The 20,220-nt window shown below is 41.4% G+C and overlaps 1 protein-coding gene across 1 annotated transcript in view; it reads left to right on the top strand.

The window, feature by feature from the left end:
- METTL26 (methyltransferase like 26) overlaps positions 1 to 20,220 on the top strand; it is a 59,318-nt gene that overhangs the window by 28,093 nt on the left and 11,005 nt on the right. Inside the window, exons 3-4 of the mRNA XM_078663003.1 lie at positions 8,655 to 8,714; positions 10,876 to 10,943. Coding sequence (XP_078519129.1) covers positions 8,655 to 8,714; positions 10,876 to 10,943 — 128 coding nt within the window. The remainder of the gene's footprint in view (positions 1 to 8,654; positions 8,715 to 10,875; positions 10,944 to 20,220) is intronic.

The raw sequence follows: 20,220 nt of genomic DNA, 5'->3' as shown, positions 1-20,220 counted from the left end.
TTCGTCCCTTTTTAGTTTACGCGCTTTTCTCCTTTTGATGTCTGCTTGCAGGTTAGTCAAAATCTCATCCAACATATTGTAGTTCTTAATAGTTGCCTCGGGTAAATTTAGTTGTTTCATTTCCTCTTCACATGTTTTAATCTCAATCAGAAGTTTCTCGATTTTACGTTCTGCATTATCTATAAGTATCCTTATTAAATTACTGGAACTGGAGGTGAGCTCCTGTTCCCATTTATCCAATAGGTCAGGTTCCAAGTCTTCATAAGTAGGAATGATGGTAGATCTGAGACCTCTAGGGATGCGGTTAAGAGAAATATATTGTTTTAGTGTAACCGCGTCCCACCACTTATTAAGTTCTGCTCTTTTAAGTTTCTCTAGTTTTACGAATTTGGCTCTTAGACCTTCCTGTTTTCCTGTAGACGTAGAGGCTACTGCTGCATTTACAGTTGAGCCTGTATTTAAATTATTGAAAAGATCTTGAGCTTCTTGTTCACGATTCATCATTGTTCGTATTTACAGCCTCTAGCGGCAGCCCAACCCAAGAAATGCTAACAAAAAAGGGGAGGCAACAAGGACAAAGGGCGCTCAGCTATAAGTAAGGCTAAATTATAATCACAAAATTATCCAACCGACTGCTGCAAGACTGGAAGGAAGGTTACCAAACTTCCTTAAGTAATCTTGGAGACTCCAAGATAGAAACTAAATATAGATTCCTGTCGAGCAATCAAAAATCTATTGCTGTTTATCTCAGCAACAGCAAAACCAATATAAAAATCAGTGGATCAAGAGTATGAAAAATTATAAACACTTTCTCAACTCGTAAAGTGTTAAAGCACCAGGATCAATGTCCATACAGGGGCTTTCATGCACCAAATTCAAAGTACATCAATCCAAAGTCAAATAGAAAATGTCAATCCAAAGTTCTGTTCTGTCTCACGAGTTCTTTATTCACTCGAAGAATTCCAAAGTTCCACGGTAATAAATTTCAAAGCAAAATTTCGAGATTTCACAACTTCCAATGTGCATCAGCACCAGCCAACACGTGTTTCGTTGGGCAATTATCAATGCCAACCAACTTCATCAGGGCTGCAAGCCAAAATAATACAGTATGATAATCAAGTATATGCTCCAGATTATAGGTTCAATTTAAGAGAGGTTAAGTCAGGTTACAAAAATTCACCACCTAGGTGAGAGCATAAACACAGCACCCTCTTAATAGTGACACATCTAATATACATTAAGTGGATCCCAGTGAAAAAACATAACACACAGAAAAAACATTCTGTCCTTGTGCCAAATTCATTCCACCTAATTTAATTACCTTCATCTATTAATTTATGTCCTTAAATCTCTAGCAGTTTCGAGCTCTAATCTGGCTCTGCAAGCAACAATTCCTGGAATGAAATAGGGAGGCTCTAAACAATGTCACCACAATCATCACGAACCATATTACTTAGGTCCATCTACATCTGTAAAGCCATACACGACCATTAGAAATTAAAATGGTGAAACTAATCTCAATATTTCAAGTGAATATATTCACAACTTAAAAAACGATAATTATCAAAGTATACCTCTCTCCGTTCTCACTCGCGTTAATATCTGATGCCACAAATTATCTCACGTTTGTCTGTCTGTCAGAATAAATCAGAACATGCCTCTGTTATTTATCTTGCTGTATGTAAGAGACAATAGCGGTAATATTAATTCGCCATACTCTCTCTTACCTAGTCTTGCACCCGTTAGACATCCCGCACTCTCGTTCCGAGATGAGTCCGGTATACAGGGTCTATCAAAGAAGAGCCATTAATTATGAATCTCCTGTCAATAAATATACTTAGTATAGATAGCGGTACAGAGGATAACTCTTACCTATATCCCTCTGTCGCAATGACTCCTCGTGTATCAACAACCGGCGTGTGTAGTAGCCGCCATCTTTCTAAAGTAAGGTAAGGTACTACCGGGCCTGGAGCATATACTTGATTATCATACTGTATTATTTTGGCTTGCAGCCCTGATGAAGTTGGTTGGCATTGATAATTGCCCAACGAAACACGTGTTGGCTGGTGCTGATGCACATTGGAAGTTGTGAAATCTTGAAATTTTGCTTTGAAATTTATTACCGTGGAACTTTGGAATTCTTCGAGTGAATAAAGAACTCGTGAGACAGAACAGAACTTTGGATTGACATTTTCTATTTGACTTTGGATTGATGTACTTTGAATTTGGTGCATGAAAGCCCCTGTATGGACATTGATCCTGGTGCTTTAACACTTTACGAGTTGAGAAAGTGTTTATAATTTTTCATACTCTTGATCCACTGATTTTTAGATTTGTTTTGCTGTTGCTGAGATAAACAGCAATAGATTTTTGATTGCTCGACAGGAATCTATATTTAGTTTCTATCTTGGAGTCTCCAAGATTACTTAAGGAAGTTTGGTAACCTTCCTTCCAGTCTTGCAGCAGTCGGTTGGATAATTTTGTGATTATAATTTAGCCTTACTTATAGCTGAGCGCCCTTTGTCCTTGTTGCCTCCCCTTTTTTGTTAGCATTTCTTGGGTTGGGCTGCCGCTAGAGGCTGTAAATACGAACAATGATGAATCGTGAACAAGAAGCTCAAGATCTTTTCAATAATTTAAATACAGGCTCAACTGTAAATGCAGCAGTAGCCTCTACGTCTACAGGAAAACAGGAAGGTCTAAGAGCCAAATTCGTAAAACTAGAGAAACTTAAAAGAGCAGAACTTAATAAGTGGTGGGACGCGGTTACACTAAAACAATATATTTCTCTTAACCGCATCCCTAGAGGTCTCAGATCTACCATCATTCCTACTTATGAAGACTTGGAACCTGACCTATTGGATAAATGGGAACAGGAGCTCACCTCCAGTTCCAGTAATTTAATAAGGATACTTATAGATAATGCAGAACGTAAAATCGAGAAACTTCTGATTGAGATTAAAACATGTGAAGAGGAAATGAAACAACTAAATTTACCCGAGGCAACTATTAAGAACTACAATATGTTGGATGAGATTTTGACTAACCTGCAAGCAGACATCAAAAGGAGAAAAGCGCGTAAACTAAAAAGGGACGAATTAGATTATACATCAGGTAGGGTGTTTACCTTTGCGCGTAAATTTGATTATCTTTTTCAAAAAAATTATAATAACAAAAGAAACTTGACTCCCTTAAGCTCAGCTGTTAACACTTCGTCTAGTAGTATATCCACTGATGGAGGTAGCGTAGGAGCTCCTGTGGCCCAGGGTGGGGATACCACAAATACTAACAATTTTTTAGTAGAGGTTCAGAGGTTCAAAAGAGGAATTCGAGATACAGGAGGGAGATTCGGCAATGCACAAATAGGAAGACAAGGAGAGGGAGCCGTGGCAAACGCAGGAGAAGCGGTCCCGGGGATGAGGGAGAGACTGAGGTCATGGAGGAAATAGATACCAGTTCCAAAGAAATTGAAGTGATTAACCTTTCATCTGTTGAATTGTCTGACAGTATGAGTAATGTATTAAAGAAAGGTTTGGGGTATTGTCCTACCAAGAATGTTGATTGGTATTCGACTAAAATTGATGTGTATAAGTTTGTACGTTTACTGAAACTAAAAAAGTTTTTTTCTTTGAAAGATAACGTAAGGACAAAAACACCAAATAAACCATTATTGACTGAGATTACTATTCAAGACCTGTGTGACACGAAACTATTATTGTCCTTGACTGAATCAGAAGATGACCCTGTAACTATGAACTCTCTTTTTAGAGATCTTGAGATTAATCCTGGTCTAACATCTCCTAGTGGGTTTAAGGATAAATCAAAATGGACACCACAATTGTCTTCCGGTAATGTTATCGATGCCTTTTACAAAGCAGTTACTCTGGATATAGATAATTTAATTAAAAGAGAAGGACAACAAAATAAGAAATTTCAACGTGACAATTTGAAAACAGATGAAAGGGAAGCACTACGTCAACTTACTGATCACCCTGAATTAATAATACGCAGTGCTGATAAGGGTGGCAACATTGTTGTTATGAATCGTATTGACTACAACAATGAAGTTTTGTCCCAACTTGGAAATGATAAATATTATGAGAAGGTAGCTGTTAACCCATTGGAAAGGATTAAAGGTACAATCAATACAAAACTGAAAGAGTGGTATGATAAAGGTCTTTTGGATAACGATGAATTTCAGTATCTTAAGATACAATCCCCTAGGGCCCCTTGTATGTATTGTTTACCCAAAATACATAAGGACAGACAGAAACCACCGGGCAGACCGATAATTTCGGGTATTGGGGGGCCCACGGAGAGATTATCTCAATTTGTTGATTCATATTTAAGACCTTTTGTTTATAATTTACCATCACACATAGAAGACACGAAACATGTCCTGAACATTATGAGTGATGTAGTATGGGATGATGATATGATTTTAGTAACTCTGGATGTGGTATCTTTATACTCAAATATTGACCACGAACAGGGTATCCTAGCAATTGAGAGTTTCCTGAATAAAAGACCAGCCGAATATTTAGATCACTCCTCTATGTTATTAGAGATGACCAGAATGGTTTTGGTAAACAACTACTTTCTCTTTGAATCCTCCTGGTACAAGCAAAAGACTGGGACTGCGATGGGGTCTAAATTTGCTCCGTCCTTCGCGAACCTCTTCATGGGGAGGTTGGAGGCGGAGTGGATTTGGGGCCCTAGGGGCAGTCAATGGATAGACCATATATACTACTGGGGAAGGTTCATAGACGACTGTTTATTATTTTGGAGAGGTACTACTGATGAATTGAAGATGTTCCTGGAATTTTTAAATACAAATGATCTTAATATGTCATTTACCACACATTATGATAAAGTGAAGCTAACCTTCCTTGATATTGAATTATTTGTGGAGGGTAAGAAACTTAACAGTCGTATGTTTCGTAAAGAGACTAGTTGCAACTCTCTTTTACGAGCGGACAGCTGCCACCCTAAGAGCCAGATCAATTCAATCCCATATGGGGAAATGATTAGAGCTAGACGAAACTGCTCTAGTGATACTGATTTTGACAAAAATATTAGGGATATGAAGATGAGGTTTAAGAACAGAGGTTACTCGAATAGGGTCATTAATCAGGCTGTGAATAGGGTACATAAACTTGAACGATCAGTGACTCTTAAACCTAAAATTAAGAGGGATACGGTTACTGATAATCAGACTATCAGAATGATTACTAATTTTGGTGTGGGGAGTAATAAGATTTTTGGTATCATGAAAAAATACTGGCATATGCTCTATGCTGATAAAGATCTTAAACCTTACCTTAAAGATAACCCAAGTATTACCTTTAGAAAAGGAATGACGATTGCTAATATTGTCAGCCCGAGTTACCCTAAACCCAGTGTTCACCCAGGATACAGTGAATGGTTACGTGCTCGTCCCAAAGGCTTCCATTACTGTGGCAACTGTAGTTCATGTTGGTGGGCACGGAGGAAAGTTTTGACATTCGAATACAACGATACAGGTACTCATCACATTGATACTTTCATTAACTGTGATTCTAATTTTGTTATCTATGTCATTGCCTGTGCCTGCGGAAAAATTTACGTAGGGAGTACTGTAAGGAGGCTAAAGGATAGGATGGTGGAGCACTATCGGGCACTCAAGAATGGAGATACGAGATATCCGATAGCGTCACATTTTATACAAAACAGCAATGATAAGGAGAATCATAAATTCTCATTCCATGGTATTGAACAGGTGGTACTTGATAAACGTGGAGGTGATAGAACACTGAAATTAAGACGGAGAGAGGCACGCTGGATTATGGTCCTTCGGGCTGTAGAAGAAGGACTTAATATCGATACAGAACTGCAATATTTCTTAGGAGATTAATCAAGTTTATTGTGTAATAGTACTTGATTTGGCTCTTGTCTGTTTACGTATGGTATCAATACAGTGTTACAACTGAAAATTTTATTACTTAATGAAACCCGGGTACTTCAAATGTTTATGCCATGACCCCTTAAGATTGATAATGTTTGAATTCTATCGGGTTTTAATATAGGAATGACGCGGGACGCTCAACACTCTGTCACCACATAACCAAACTAGTTAATTTTACACTTTGTAGACTTCATGACCTATTAACTGAATTTGATGATACTTCCAAAATATATAGAGTCGTGACCCCTTTCTTAATTGAATTACAGTAGTTAGTGATAGGTATCTCGTTCTATAGATTAGTGATAATCCCAACCATTCCAAGATGGCGGCGGAAATCTGACCTACGTGATCCATGTTACACCGTTGTGATAATTCGGCATATGGATTAAATAACTATTTAGTTTATTCACACAAATAACAATTCTTTTGAATAAATAGTTTGATATGAATTTTGTAGATGGAGAACAGTGGCCTAGCGACCGTATACTTCCCTCTCGCAAATACTACCCATTACAAGATGGCGGTAAGAAACTGGCTACCGCGATCGAATATAATAGACATTGAACAAATGGGACATTTGACATATGGAGCAACAATGTCGTAATGCTTGTTATATTGATATATTTTTATGCCTAAATACAATGGGGCAAATAAATTATATTAAAATAGACTAACGTGTTTAACGAACATGCTTAAAGATGGCGGCTGCCATTTGACAATTTAAGTTGGCCCGGTAGTACCTTACCTTACCTTACTTTAGAAAGATGGCGGCTACTACACACGCCGGTTGTTGATACACGAGGAGTCATTGCGACAGAGGGATATAGGTAAGAGTTATCCTCTGTACCGCTATCTATACTAAGTATATTTATTGACAGGAGATTCATAATGAATGGCTCTTCTTTGATAGACCCTGTATACCGGACTCATCTCGGAACGAGAGTGCGGGATGTCTAACGGGTGCAAGACTAGGTAAGAGAGAGTATGGCGAATTAATATTACCGCTATTGTCTCTTACATACAGCAAGATAAATAACAGAGGCATGTTCTGATTTATTCTGACAGACAGACAAACGTGAGATAATTTGTGGCATCAGATATTAATGCGAGTGAGAACGGAGAGAGGTATACTTTGATAATTATCGTTTTTTAAGTTGTGAATATATTCACTTGAAATATTGAGATTAGTTTCACCATTTTAATTTCTAATGGTCGTGTATGGCTTTACAGATGTAGATGGACCTAAGTAATATGGTTCGTGATGATTGTGGTGACATTGTTTAGAGCCTCCCTATTTCATTCCAGGAATTGTTGCTTGCAGAGCCAGATTAGAGCTCGAAACTGCTAGAGATTTAAGGACATAAATTAATAGATGAAGGTAATTAAATTAGGTGGAATGAATTTGGCACAAGGACAGAATGTTTTTTCTGTGTGTTATGTTTTTTCACTGGGATCCACTTAATGTATATTAGATGTGTCACTATTAAGAGGGTGCTGTGTTTATGCTCTCACCTAGGTGGTGAATTTTTGTAACCTGACTTAACCTCTCTTAAATTGAACCTATAATCTGGAGCATATACTTGATTATCATACTGTATTATTTTGGCTTGCAGCCCTGATGAAGTTGGTTGGCATTGATAATTGCCCAACGAAACACGTGTTGGCTGGTGCTGATGCACATTGGAAGTTGTGAAATCTTGAAATTTTGCTTTGAAATTTATTACCGTGGAACTTTGGAATTCTTCGAGTGAATAAAGAACTCGTGAGACAGAACAGAACTTTGGATTGACATTTTCTATTTGACTTTGGATTGATGTACTTTGAATTTGGTGCATGAAAGCCCCTGTATGGACATTGATCCTGGTGCTTTAACACTTTACGAGTTGAGAAAGTGTTTATAATTTTTCATACTCTTGATCCACTGATTTTTATATTTGTTTTGCTGTTGCTGAGATAAACAGCAATAGATTTTTGATTGCTCGACAGGAATCTATATTTAGTTTCTATCTTGGAGTCTCCAAGATTACTTAAGGAAGTTTGGTAACCTTCCTTCCAGTCTTGCAGCAGTCGGTTGGATAATTTTGTGATTATAATTTAGCCTTACTTATAGCTGAGCGCCCTTTGTCCTTGTTGCCTCCCCTTTTTTGAAAAACAAAGAATCAAGTGGGTTCAATTGATAACCATGTCCTCCAGCAATTTTCATTATTTAAGTGTGATGTGAGACAGTTCACTTCATCAAATGTTAATGATGATAAGAATAGGTCTAAGTCCTCATCATTCGGTCTAAATGTGCTTAAGGAGAACCTTAATTGTAAAGACGTGTTAAAAGATGCTTTGGAACATTTATTATTGAATTGCCTGAAATGTAGTAAAACGAGATCAACGTTTCTGTGAACATTACTAGAGAAATGTGAAGTTTAATAATATGAAATAAAACGGATCTTTTTTGTGAGAATACAGAAACGTTTCTGCTGCATTGGGGTTCTTTTTAACATTAGTTTTGCATTTGATTTTTAACATTGGCTTTTAATGTAGTTTTATTCTGATTTTCATTTATCTTTTATAATCTATTTGAGTGTTTTTTGTGTGGGCATGCCGGTGCCTCAACACACCATAGTAGTTCTTCTCTAGTCAAAGTTATCTTTGTAATATTTCTTTAATTGTTTCAGGGTTGTGTGTAAAATGTTGGTTACATTGTCTCCTTCTCCAGGGATTGTTTGAAGGGGCGGGAGTCCTGTTGAAACCCGGTGGTGTCCTCTTCACATATGGGGTAAGTTTTGAGAAACTCATTGTCTGGCTACATAGCAGAAACTGTCAGTGCCAGTGGGAGTGTGAATGATGAAGGGTTGGTTGTTAAAAATAGGTCTACAGGGGATTATTTGGAGCTTGGTTAGGACTTGGTTAGGACTTCCGGGAAAAAAGTATGTAGCAGTGGCTCAATATTTAAGAATTTAGAGTGACTAACTCAAGGGGTTGGAAGAAGCTTGCCTCGGATTGCAAGGTCTTTTTTTAAAGTCTCTGTATAGAGACTCCTTGATTGGAGGCCTCGGGATATGTACATTGCTTGGTGATTTTAAGATACATACATTTTTCTGGATAGCCTCAGAAGAATGGGGTTGCTCAGTCATTTGTGGTTGGTGGTTCTTGCTTGGTGTCTCAGAATACTGGTCCTTTACGGTGTTCTCTCGATGCAGGACTGCGTTCCATTGTCGCGGGATACAACGCCTGGCTTAGTACTCTCCAGCTACAAGGCTTTGCTGGTTTATCTCCAGATGCAGGACATTGCGCAATGGTCTCAGAATGCACAGTGTTGCTTGGTGGTCTCTAGATGCATGATTTTGCTTGGAGATTGATTTCTGGGCTCTCGTTCATATATAATTGGTATAAGTTTGGGCCTTTACTCAAAATTCTGCATTTGCATCATTTTAGCTCCAGTAGCGCTAACTTGGCTTTCAGGTCGAGAGCAGAACTCTGGTTTTAGTCATTTTCTTTTTGTTTTTTGCAGAGTTTTATATAGCGCGAACTAGACCCGAACCGAATCAGGTATCAGAGCGCTTTACATAGCACCAGTTACGTTACATGAGGACGGACCCACATTCATTTTAGGCACGGGGAGATTAAGTGATTTGCCCAGAATCACAGGAGGTTTTTGCGTCATTACCGAGACTCGAACCCAGATTCCGAGGTCGAGCGCCCTAGCCGTTAGGCCAACTCCTCTCCCCAATACTCTCCTCATTGGGTCATAGATTCAGGTGTGTCCTCAAAGAATCCGCTCTTTTGTTCTGCAAGTAGTGCAGCTGATAAAGTAAGGGGACTTCTGTCTATTAGTTGGATTTAGTATTGTTGTGTGATTAGTTTTAAAGACTTATTTTTAGTTTTACTTCCTCCATGTACCAGATAGAAAAGAATTGTGTAAAGGTGAGGCTGCTGCCTGGCTTTGACAAATTGCTTAGCAGTTGTCTGGAATTGGCACACGAGTTGTGGAAAAGCCTTCCTTTTTTAAAAAATTGAGCTTTATTAGCTCTTATATTGAAACTTGCAATTACTGATGCAAGTGATCACAAATGATGTCTACTCAATCGAGATATTAGAGAAATACCTGCCAGGAACTTGGCATAACATTATGCAGACCACAACAACAAATATATGACCTTATTCAACTAGTCAACCTTCCATGAAAATGTTTTCCTTGTGGAGTAGAATTTGCTGTACCACACTGGAATGGCCTGCCAGCGAGCCTCTTTAGTCTACATCTCTGCTCTGAAGGAATCCAGAGTAAGACAGTGGAAGCAGTTAGTTGCTTTTTTTTAAATAGTAGTGTTGTCGCCTAAATTGAATGATTCTGCGATGTTGCAGGCGAGGTTTCTTCAGTGCAGCTTAGGTCTACTGCAGTGTTGTTGTGTTGATGGTTTTGGAGAGTTTGCACTGCCCGACTTAAAAGGAATTTTGTGGCCAGTGAAGGTGTGGTCCTTTCTACAGATGGATTGCGCTCCTAACTCCAGAGGTAGTGGACAGCGAAGGGTTTCACAATCTATCTTTAAAGATTTTCATTGAAAGATATTCACCCAGACTGTACATCTTGCTCTTAATTGGGGAATGGGAGGGAGAAGGGAAGTGTGTGTTCCCCATTAAGTGAACTGACTTAATTCTTTCATCTGCTTTGGCACCCTATTTTTTCCTATCTTGAACTTCACATTACTCTGTTTAAGCAGCATGGCTCAGAAATGTTGATTGCCTTCAGTTTGATGTGTTGTTTTTCATGTGGCCATCTAGAGGTATATTGTTGTTAAGGTGTTTGAGAGTGGCTGAGGATGACCGGTTAAGAGCTGCTAAGGTATTGGTTGTTGGCTGTGTCTGGTTCTCATACTAGTGTAGGTGTGTTTTATCTATGATCTTTGTGTCTGCTTCAGCTTTGCTTTGTGTTTTTACAGCCGTATGCTGTCAACGGAGTTCTCACGCCACAGAGCAACGTGGATTTTGACAGAAGTCTGAGGCACAGGTAGGAGGAGGAATTGGCTGGGTTTTTTTTCTCGTTTTTTTTTCAATTTATTTTTCTCTTCAGATTGCAGTTATCTCTGTTTCAACAGGTGACGTAAAGCTTCTGCTATTGGAGACAAAATACTCCATCCCACACATGCCCTTGCTCATCCCCACACACTCCCACGCCCACACACTGCTAACTTTACCTTTCCTGGTTGTATGGATGTTGCACTTGCAGCAAAATAAACAAAACACCCCAATTGTAAAATTGCACAAATAGTAACAAATGGCAGGCTATTGTGGCCCTCCTACTGGTTGGAGCATACACAGATATAGGATTAGTCCAGAAAAGTGGAAGAACCCACATAATATGATCTAAATGAGTATCAAGTTAAATTCTACCTTCCTAAGGTTTCTCTTTTAAGGGCGCATGAACCTTACCCGCCGATGTTTCATTAACTTTTTGTCTGTACCTCATCCAGGTGGATGCTCAGAATGGCTGATGGGCTCCTCTGTATGTTAAATATACCTATATGCCGCCAATAACGCCCCTCATATGTGTCTCCTATAGTAAGGTTAAAACACACAAGTATCGATGTTGAGGTTATTAACCACCCCCCTCATTCTAGAGTTACCATATTTCAGCCATCAACTATGACCCCCCCGCAGGGGTCTGTGGATTCTTCAGGACCAAGAACCCTATTTAACTACCCAAATATCTAGCCATAAATGGTGTGTTTGTTAGGAAGCATGCAAAAGGGAAGGAAATAGAAATAAACCAATTTCTGTGGCTGTAGTCTGGATAATACCTATTTATTTAAACAAGAACTTTTTTAGGGAAAGTTAGGGTGGCCCAGCCGAACTACATTTGCGCATGTCTGCTTCAACAATGTATAAGGCTTAGCTAATCATTGATTAAATAGTAGCAAAGCCTCATTAACCTATAATAACCCAAACAAATGTATATAAAAGCACAGTACATGCACGCATATGTGCCACATGGTGTTGTAAGATAATTTAGCACAAGAGTTAATAAAGAGGCATGGTTTATCCTACTCTAAGTTGAAAGCATGTTCCCTGCTTTCCCGCTTGTGAGTGACGAACCTTAGAATATTGTAGCTTTTCCACACAAATTTCAGCAGGTAAGATCTGGGTCTGTGCAGCTATTTAGCCCAACCTGTAATCCTGAATCTGGCGCAAAAGACAAGTTGCAGTGAATCAAAATCATTGGCCTGTTTGCAAAGAGGGCCTCTGTATTTTACCAATATAGGCTACTTATGTGGTGGTGTGGTTGCATGCTGGCGTAACCAGGACAACATGCCCTGTAACCGTACCAGAAAAGAAAGTTAGGGAATCCCTGTAAAGCAGGTGTTACCCGTTAAGTCAAAAACGTTATAATTGGAGTGCATATTGCATTGTGCCCCATCATATCATGAACATCCGCTGGTCTTACTTCCATGCAAATGCTTCACAAGAAGTATGTTGGCCACGTGGGCGACATCCTTTCCAAGCAGTGTGTGTCTGTAGAATAATGGAAATGATTTAAAAAATTTGTGGCTATGATGAGGTGAAGCGTAAGGAAACAGCTTGCTGTGTTCTTAGCAGTTGCCTTTGTCCCTTGGCTGTGGGAACAGTGTCCCCAATAGTAGGAGTGGACAGACAAATGAAGGTACAGAAATCAAGGAATTCCCCTCCTCTTCGGCTGTAAGGTATATTAAGATGTGCATGTTTCTTACAAAAACCTGTAACGCGTTAAATGAGGTAAGTACCACACCTCGGAGCTGCTGGAAAAATTTACCTATGGGTCTGTCACAGTTGGCCATCAATCTGTATGTCGTACTGAAGCATTTGCACCACCTCATTAATGAACAGACGCGCAACCTATTTTGTGTACAAAAATAATATTTTTTAAGTACCTACCAAGCTTACCTCCTGCTGGATTTGAAATGTCACTTGGATTAATTTCTGAACTCCGTAATCAGATTTATGTAGAACAGATACATTTTTTTTGGGTACGCAAACTGTATTGTAAATCTTCTTTCCACATTTCTAATAATATTTATTTCTTGTTTTTGAATAGTGCTTACCCACTAAGACCTCTTAAGAGACCTAATAGCATGACAATATTTTTCAAATCCTCATAAATATTGTGGGGTAAAGCCCTTGCTACCATTATGAATTTATGTATTAATGTTGTCCTCATTTCCTGTGGTCATGACTTCTAGGTGTAGAGTCTTCTACACCTTTGCCTTTTCCCCACTTTTCCCCTCTTTCTTTGCTCCTCGACATTTGCATCTCCTTCATGCTATCTTGCTACTTCTGCTCTTCATTTTTTCAGAAGACTGCGACGTTATAGCCTCAATTTAAAGGCAATGGTAGCCTAGCTAGGAAATATGCTAGATCTCTGAATTTGCCACTAATATTTGCTCATAGTGGCTAGGGTATCCGTTTCTAGGAGGCAAGTTTCGATTTTGAACCAATGTTTCTGTTCTGTAGCTTTCTTCAGTTTGTCACAGATAGCCAAAATCCTGCTATTTGGGTGTCAATCCGAAGGTATTCTACATTCTAGTCACTCATCCGTAGGGAGCCCATATATCTTGCTGAGTCTTTTGGGGGGTGAGGTAGGTTCTGTGGAGAATGTTGAATTGTAAAACTTTAAACCTATTATTTCTGGGAACCTTGGTGATATAATCTAATGTTAATGTCAAGCCTGAGTCGTCAAGATTGCGTCCAATGGCATGAGACAATTTTTCTCAAAAGTTGTTCAGGCCAACTTTAGTCTATGTTAGAAGTGCCCTTTTGGGGTTGTCACTAGTTTCTTACCTTCCCTTATTGTCAACATCTTTTGGAGGACTGTATATGTTTGAGGTTCACCATCAGCTCTGCTGATGAACTGGTTGAGGAAGTCGATTATTATGCATACGTCAGGAATTGTCCTCTCTGTGTGTCCTCGCTGGAATTCAGATCCATGACTTCTCGCCCTGCTCCACTAGCGTCTAGTTTTCCTAATGTGTCTTTTCCTGCCTCCTCCGAGATTTCAAGTCTGTGCTGCCATTCAGGTCCCTTCCACCAGGTAGTCCCAGTATTGAGATTGCTGATGCTTATACAGTCTCCACAGCTGCCCTTTTTGTATATATTTTCCAGCAGTACAATGCCACTTTGATCAAACCTAGTAGCTTGTGTGCTCCCACCCCAGACACCAAGATCATCCAGCTGAGTGTCTCCTAAAGGAATTCTGCTGCTTGAGCTCCTTAAACTAAAACATTATTTGTTCACAGTGAACTTCTTCATAATGTGCTGCTGTTTCAAAGATGGCTTTTCCAGTGCATCAGAATGTGCCAAACCTAGTCCATTGCTGCTGTGGATAATGTGGAGCTGGGTATTAAGAACAGCAAATAATTTGCTTTGCATTGTCAATCAGGTAGAGATTATATTTGTAGAGGTAGTATGAAGCCAAACTCTACATAATGGGTTAAAAAGCACATTTATCTACCCCCTCATCTGTTCATTCACCCACTGGCCGATCCATGCATGCATTCGCCTATCCATAGATTTATCGACTTGACAGTTAATTCTTCCATCCATCCTTCTATCTAGCTACCCTCACATTGGATCAATCCATCTACTTCCCCGTTCATTGACCCACCCATTCACCTACCACAATTTCCTTCACTCACTCACCTCTTCACCTACCTACTTGTCCGTTGACCCACTCCTTTCACTACACACCCTGTACGTTGTTCTCTCACGTGCACCTCTCCTGGCAGTATCTTGTATGCTGCTTCATTGTACCAGTAATGAGATTCTCCACCCTTTTGACCATGGCTTTCTTGTTAGTGTCACAAACGGGCCTGATTCTCTATTTCTTAAAGTTCTCTGTAGGAAGTCTTTTTTGCAGCCCACATCCAAGCTGTTTTTTAGGGTGCCTTGTCCAGTCTGTAGCTTTTCACCTTGGTCAGTAGGATTCCCCTATGTGTGGGTTGCTCTAGTTTCCTTCATCCCCTTGAGCATCAACTTATTTGACTCGATGAATGCATCAATCTTTGTGTGCCTCGCTCTCAGGCCTTCTTGTGGAGATCAGTGGTAAATGTGTAGTACACTGGTACTGGAACAGAATCTTCACACCAGACTTTCCCAACACACTTTGTCTTCCCTATTGGCAATCTGTCTGCTCTACCAATATAAGAACTCTTCACTCACTAGCCAGTAATTCATCACAATGTCTATCTCCCTCTTCCTTACCTATTTCAGTTCTAAGACTCACACAAAGCCTTTCAGATGTCTCGCTGTTATTTTGCAGTGCTCTACTTTTCCAGACCTTGTCCCGACTCCTTCCCACAAACCTCTAACTCCTAAAATGCCTTTATCCTAGTTTTTCACCACTATTACAGAATAATTTATTTCTGCATTGCACTCACAAAAGAAAACAAAAACATGAGGTAGCATAAAAAAGTTCAATACTTCGTGATGGCTGCAAAGTGCTGTCTCTTGGTAGTGGAATACTGTGACGGCTAAGCCAGTACTTTGAGAATTGAATGTTGCAGCCTTACATTGAGTCCAAAGTAAATGATGGCATTGTAGCATCAGAAAGAGTATATGTATTCCTTATAGTTCACAGACGCAGAACATTTTGGACGCAAATGTTGTCCACAGCAAATTGTGGGGATACATATGAAGAAGGTTAGGAAAACGTTTTCATGAAGTGACGTTAAATGTACGTTGTTGGAAAAATGATTCATGCCAATATTTGGTTATGACTGGCAGAGACAATATATAGCATGCGTACATAAGCAGGTGTGTTACTATTTGGAGTTTACTTGTTTGGGAAACTAAATATACTACCAGAGTGGCTGTTACAAGTACACAATTATTAATGTATTTAAAACGGTTTGGATTTCCGGTTTCACAACACGTTTTTAAAAAAAATCTGTCGTTGAAATCCTGGAGCAAGATAGAGGCAATAATCTCCAGTGGTAATTCGTTCTAGAGGAGTTGGCCTAAGAGGTAAAAGGCTATACATTTAGATAAGGCAGTGGTTTATGTGAAGCCCATCAGGTTGTGATTGTTAAAATAGAGGTTGCACGGTGATGAGTAGTGTGAAAAGGTGTCAGTTGTGGCATTGTGGCCAATATATGCTTTGAGCTTTATAGAAGGGTGAGAATGAGCCCTGAGATTCTAGCTGCTGAGACAATTTTCATTGAGTAACATTGATTGAAACAGAGATGGAAAGGACAGCAGATGCAGAGGACGAGGGAGAGAAGAGCACCCTTTTTTGTTCAGGATTGTCAGAATGCACTAACCTGAATTTCTGGAACCAGCTAGAGTGACGTACTTTCCACACTTGTCTGTATACACAGCTAGCCATTTATTTACAATTGTAATATGTTGGTTAGCAGTCCTCCCGGGAAAAGGCAAATGGGATAAGAGAAGGAAACAGTTACTGAACTCCCCACTCTCTCTCATCACTCAGCCCGGGCACTGACCTTTACACTGCAGATGCTTACATTTGCTGGTGCATAGAGAATATCTAAAGACAAGATCAATATTTTATATACCTCTATCTCTTAATAGAGTCCTCTTCCCTAGTTGTGACAAAAGGTATAACTCCAGAATATCTCTGTCTCAGACTCTCTGAGATATTGATGGAATTATGCCACTCTGGAAATGAAACACACATAGAATCTAAATTTAAGTAATTGTATACTTTATTTTGACGCAAGCTCGTTCCATTTTGTAAGTATCTACCTTCTATAGTTTAGGTACATGCTTTGTGATTTTAATATAGGTTCACGGTTGTTTAACACACTGCAATATAAATACTCATCAGAATGATATAGTTCCCTCTGGCATCAATGAATAGTTTTTTACCTAAGAAACAAGGACTACCTTAAAAACAATATACACCTGATGAAAAAATCAAGTCCTTTAAGGTGCTAAGGGGCTATAACGCTAATGAATTTGAAGTAGTGGACTGACGCACCTGCTGAGTGCAGGAGGGTGAATTTATGTCACAGATCATTACAAGAATTTATCATCAGTGAATGTTTACCCATCCATTGATAAATGACTGGAAGACTGTCAGAGATTTCTGCTTGAATATCAGTGAATTTGAAAAGCACAGAATCTGGGTATCGTCGGCATAGAGGTGATATGAGAAGGCAAAGGAGGAAATGATATCACAGATGGCGGTGTTGTATAGAGAGAACATAAGAGGTCCATTTTCTGAGCCTTGTGGGACACCCACGCGAAGAGGAGTGGGTATAGAAGTCTTGGATTCCTAGTCACCTGTAAATGAGTGGTTAGAGATCTAGGTATGTATCCCGGTGTGCACTGATCAAGTTATTGAATGAGTCTCGAAGTCTGCGGAAAAGTCAAGCAGTAGGGAGATTGAGTGGCGAGCAGTCGTGATGAAGAAAGGTAAATGAGTCTGAGCTGTTTCAGTGGAATGATAGGTTGAGAAGCTGACTGTACTGGGTGGAGGGGAGTTCGAGGCATGTGGGCTGCTAAATTCATATCTATTGCATAGATCGCCGCCTAGTGTTGGGTCCGGATGATTGCACATTGTTGTCCTGGAAGAGTCTTCGAAGTATCACGAGATAGGTGGCTCCTCCCCTGGACTACAGTGCGCATGGGCATCGACTCCATCCCCAGATTGTTTTTTTCCGCCATTGGGTTCGGATGTGATTTCGACGTCTCCTGTCGGAATCGATAAAAAACAGTTCTCTGAAGGCCAAAAGGCTTTCTAACCTCGTCGGTATTGTTGGCGTTCGGTTCTCGTGTATACTCCAACTCTTCGAGTCGGTTTTCTGGGGAGTCGTGTGACTCTTCGGTCATCGAGGCCCTTTGACGCAGCAAGACCCCGACGAAACTACAATGGAACGAAGTCCGTTCAAAAAGTGTCCCGTGTGCGGTTCGAAGTACCCACACATCGACGTGCATCCTGTATGCAACAAGTGCCTGTCGCCGGACCACAACGAGGCCGACTGTATGGCCTGTTCGAAGTTCAGGTCGAAGAAGACGCTCAAGATTCGGCGCGTGGCGCGCCTTGAGGCCCAGCGATCGGCACCGGCCCCGGTGGACATCTTCAACGACCCCGAAGCAGACGAGCAAGAGCTTCAGCTTCAGATCTCGCCTCCATCGGCGGAGGTCGAGGCCGACTACGGAGAGGCCGTGGAGAGCCTGGACCAAGACGAATACGTCGAGGAGGTAGGGGACGACGAGGAAGTTTATGGGGCCGCGGAAGATAGCTCAGAGGAAGAGCTATGCCCCGTCCGTACCATAACTAAGGCTCAGGTCACGGGATCGCCACTCGGCCTTACCCAAGACCCTCCACCTAAGTCCTCGGCCCCGCCTTCTGGCCCGGCTACAGACATTTCAGCGGAGCCTCCGTTACAGAAAACGAAACCATCGGCTTCGACTTCTTCTAAGATGGCCGACACGCCATCGAAACCGAAGACGGCAGAGACTGCTTCAAACCCGTCGTCTACGGAGGCTTCGAAGCCGAAAAAGGCAGTCGAACACGGAAAGGCACCCAAAGGGGCCAAGGAGGCCGGCTCCAAGAAAGTCGTCGAGCATGTATCGAGTAAGGTGGTGGAGTCGACGTCCAAAAAGAAGACTGTCGATACACCTTCACCCAAGACTGCCGTGCCGAACTCTGAGGCCACGACGCAAAGGGGAAAACCTGCCGATCCGAAGCCGGCGGCGTCCACGCCTAAGGCCAAGACAGAGGACCGGACCCTTGCTGTCCAGGGTGCGTCCGCGCACAAACAGAAGTCGTCAACGCTCGGATCCTCACCTGGTGGTGGATCGAGGGCCTCGGTCGGATCGACGAAACCGTCCGCTTCTTTTACTAAGCAGGTCGCGGACTCCCTGAAGAGGATACGGGACAAGGCGTCAGAACCGATAACGTCCTCGGTACCAACGGCGGATGTCCCGCTGAAGAAGACCTCGACGCCAATCCTCTATACTCTGCCGCCGAAGGTAGCGCCGAAGGCTTTCGCACCTCGTACGGTGCCCGATGCCTCAGAGGGGCTGCAGCAGACTCAGCGTACTGGCAGCTCTGCTCGACCACTTTCGCAGAACGACGATTCGGAGCATTTCATCGACGCCGACACGGGCAAGTTATTGCTCTACAAGAGGAAAATTACATCCCAGCCAGTAGACTCCTATGTAATCCCTCTAAAAAAGAAGAGGCCTGCACCAGATACTCCAGAGCTTGTGGAACCCATTCCTGAACAGCCTAGGAGGAGTCCGACACCTTCACCCACCTACTCAGATGGGGATGGAAATGAACAGAATGATGAGTATAACTTCCCTGCCAATAATGACCCTGATGAACAGCAGGACTCATGGATAGACACTGGTGACCAGGGTGACCAACAGGTGGTTAGTGACCCACAGCTTTATGGAATAAAGACTTCTCCTACTGAAGACTCGGCGGCATTTAATGCCTTAATTGAACGGGCGGCTGCAAATCACAAGGTGGAGATGCATGCCGACCCTGTGGAGGTTGACTTTTTGTTTGATACATTCTCTGCATCAGAAAAGACTGTCAAAACACTGCCAATGCTTAAAGGGGTTCTCAAGCATGCCAATGACATTTTCAAGGAACCCACCAGGGCTCGGGTGGTCAACCCGCGTATAGAGAAGAAATACAGGCCGGCACCTGGGGACCCTGCTTATATACGAGGCCAGTTGCCTCTGGACTCTTTGGTCGTTTCCAATGCCCGCAAGAGGGCGAATTCACAGACAACGGGTGAAGCTCCTCCCCCGGACAAAGAGTCAAAAGTGCTGGAGGCAGGGGGCAAAAGGGTGGCAGCACAGGCTGCAAACATATGGCGCATATCCAATACACAAGCCCTGTTGGCTAGGTATGATAGGGCGCATTATGACACCTTGGAACAGCTTTTGCAACACCTTCCAGACGAGTTCAAAGAAGGAGCTGAAATGTTGATCCAAGAGGGCAAGCTCATTTCTAATGCTGCGATTAAATGTGCGCTTGATGTTGCAGATACAGCAGCAAGGGCGGTGAACACTAGTGTTATGTTGAGGCGTCAGGCTTGGCTCCGCATCTCAGGGTTCAAGCCCGAGATCCAAACAACTATCCTCAACCAACCCGTCAATCCAGACAGACTGTTTGGCCCGGAGGTTGACACCACCCTTGAGAAGATTAAAAAAGACACTGAGACGGCTAAGTCCATGGGTGCACTTCAGTCTCAGCAATACAGGGGCAACACTTTTCGTCACTCAAGTGCAAGGGGTGTTGCCAGAGGACACTTGGCACAGCAGACAAGTTT

This window comes from Lissotriton helveticus, chromosome 10, assembly GCF_964261635.1.
Source record: "Lissotriton helveticus chromosome 10, aLisHel1.1, whole genome shotgun sequence".
NCBI lineage: Eukaryota > Metazoa > Chordata > Amphibia > Caudata > Salamandridae > Lissotriton > Lissotriton helveticus.
The sequence above is the reverse complement of the archived record's forward strand: the minus strand, read 5'-3'. Positions and strand labels throughout refer to the sequence as shown.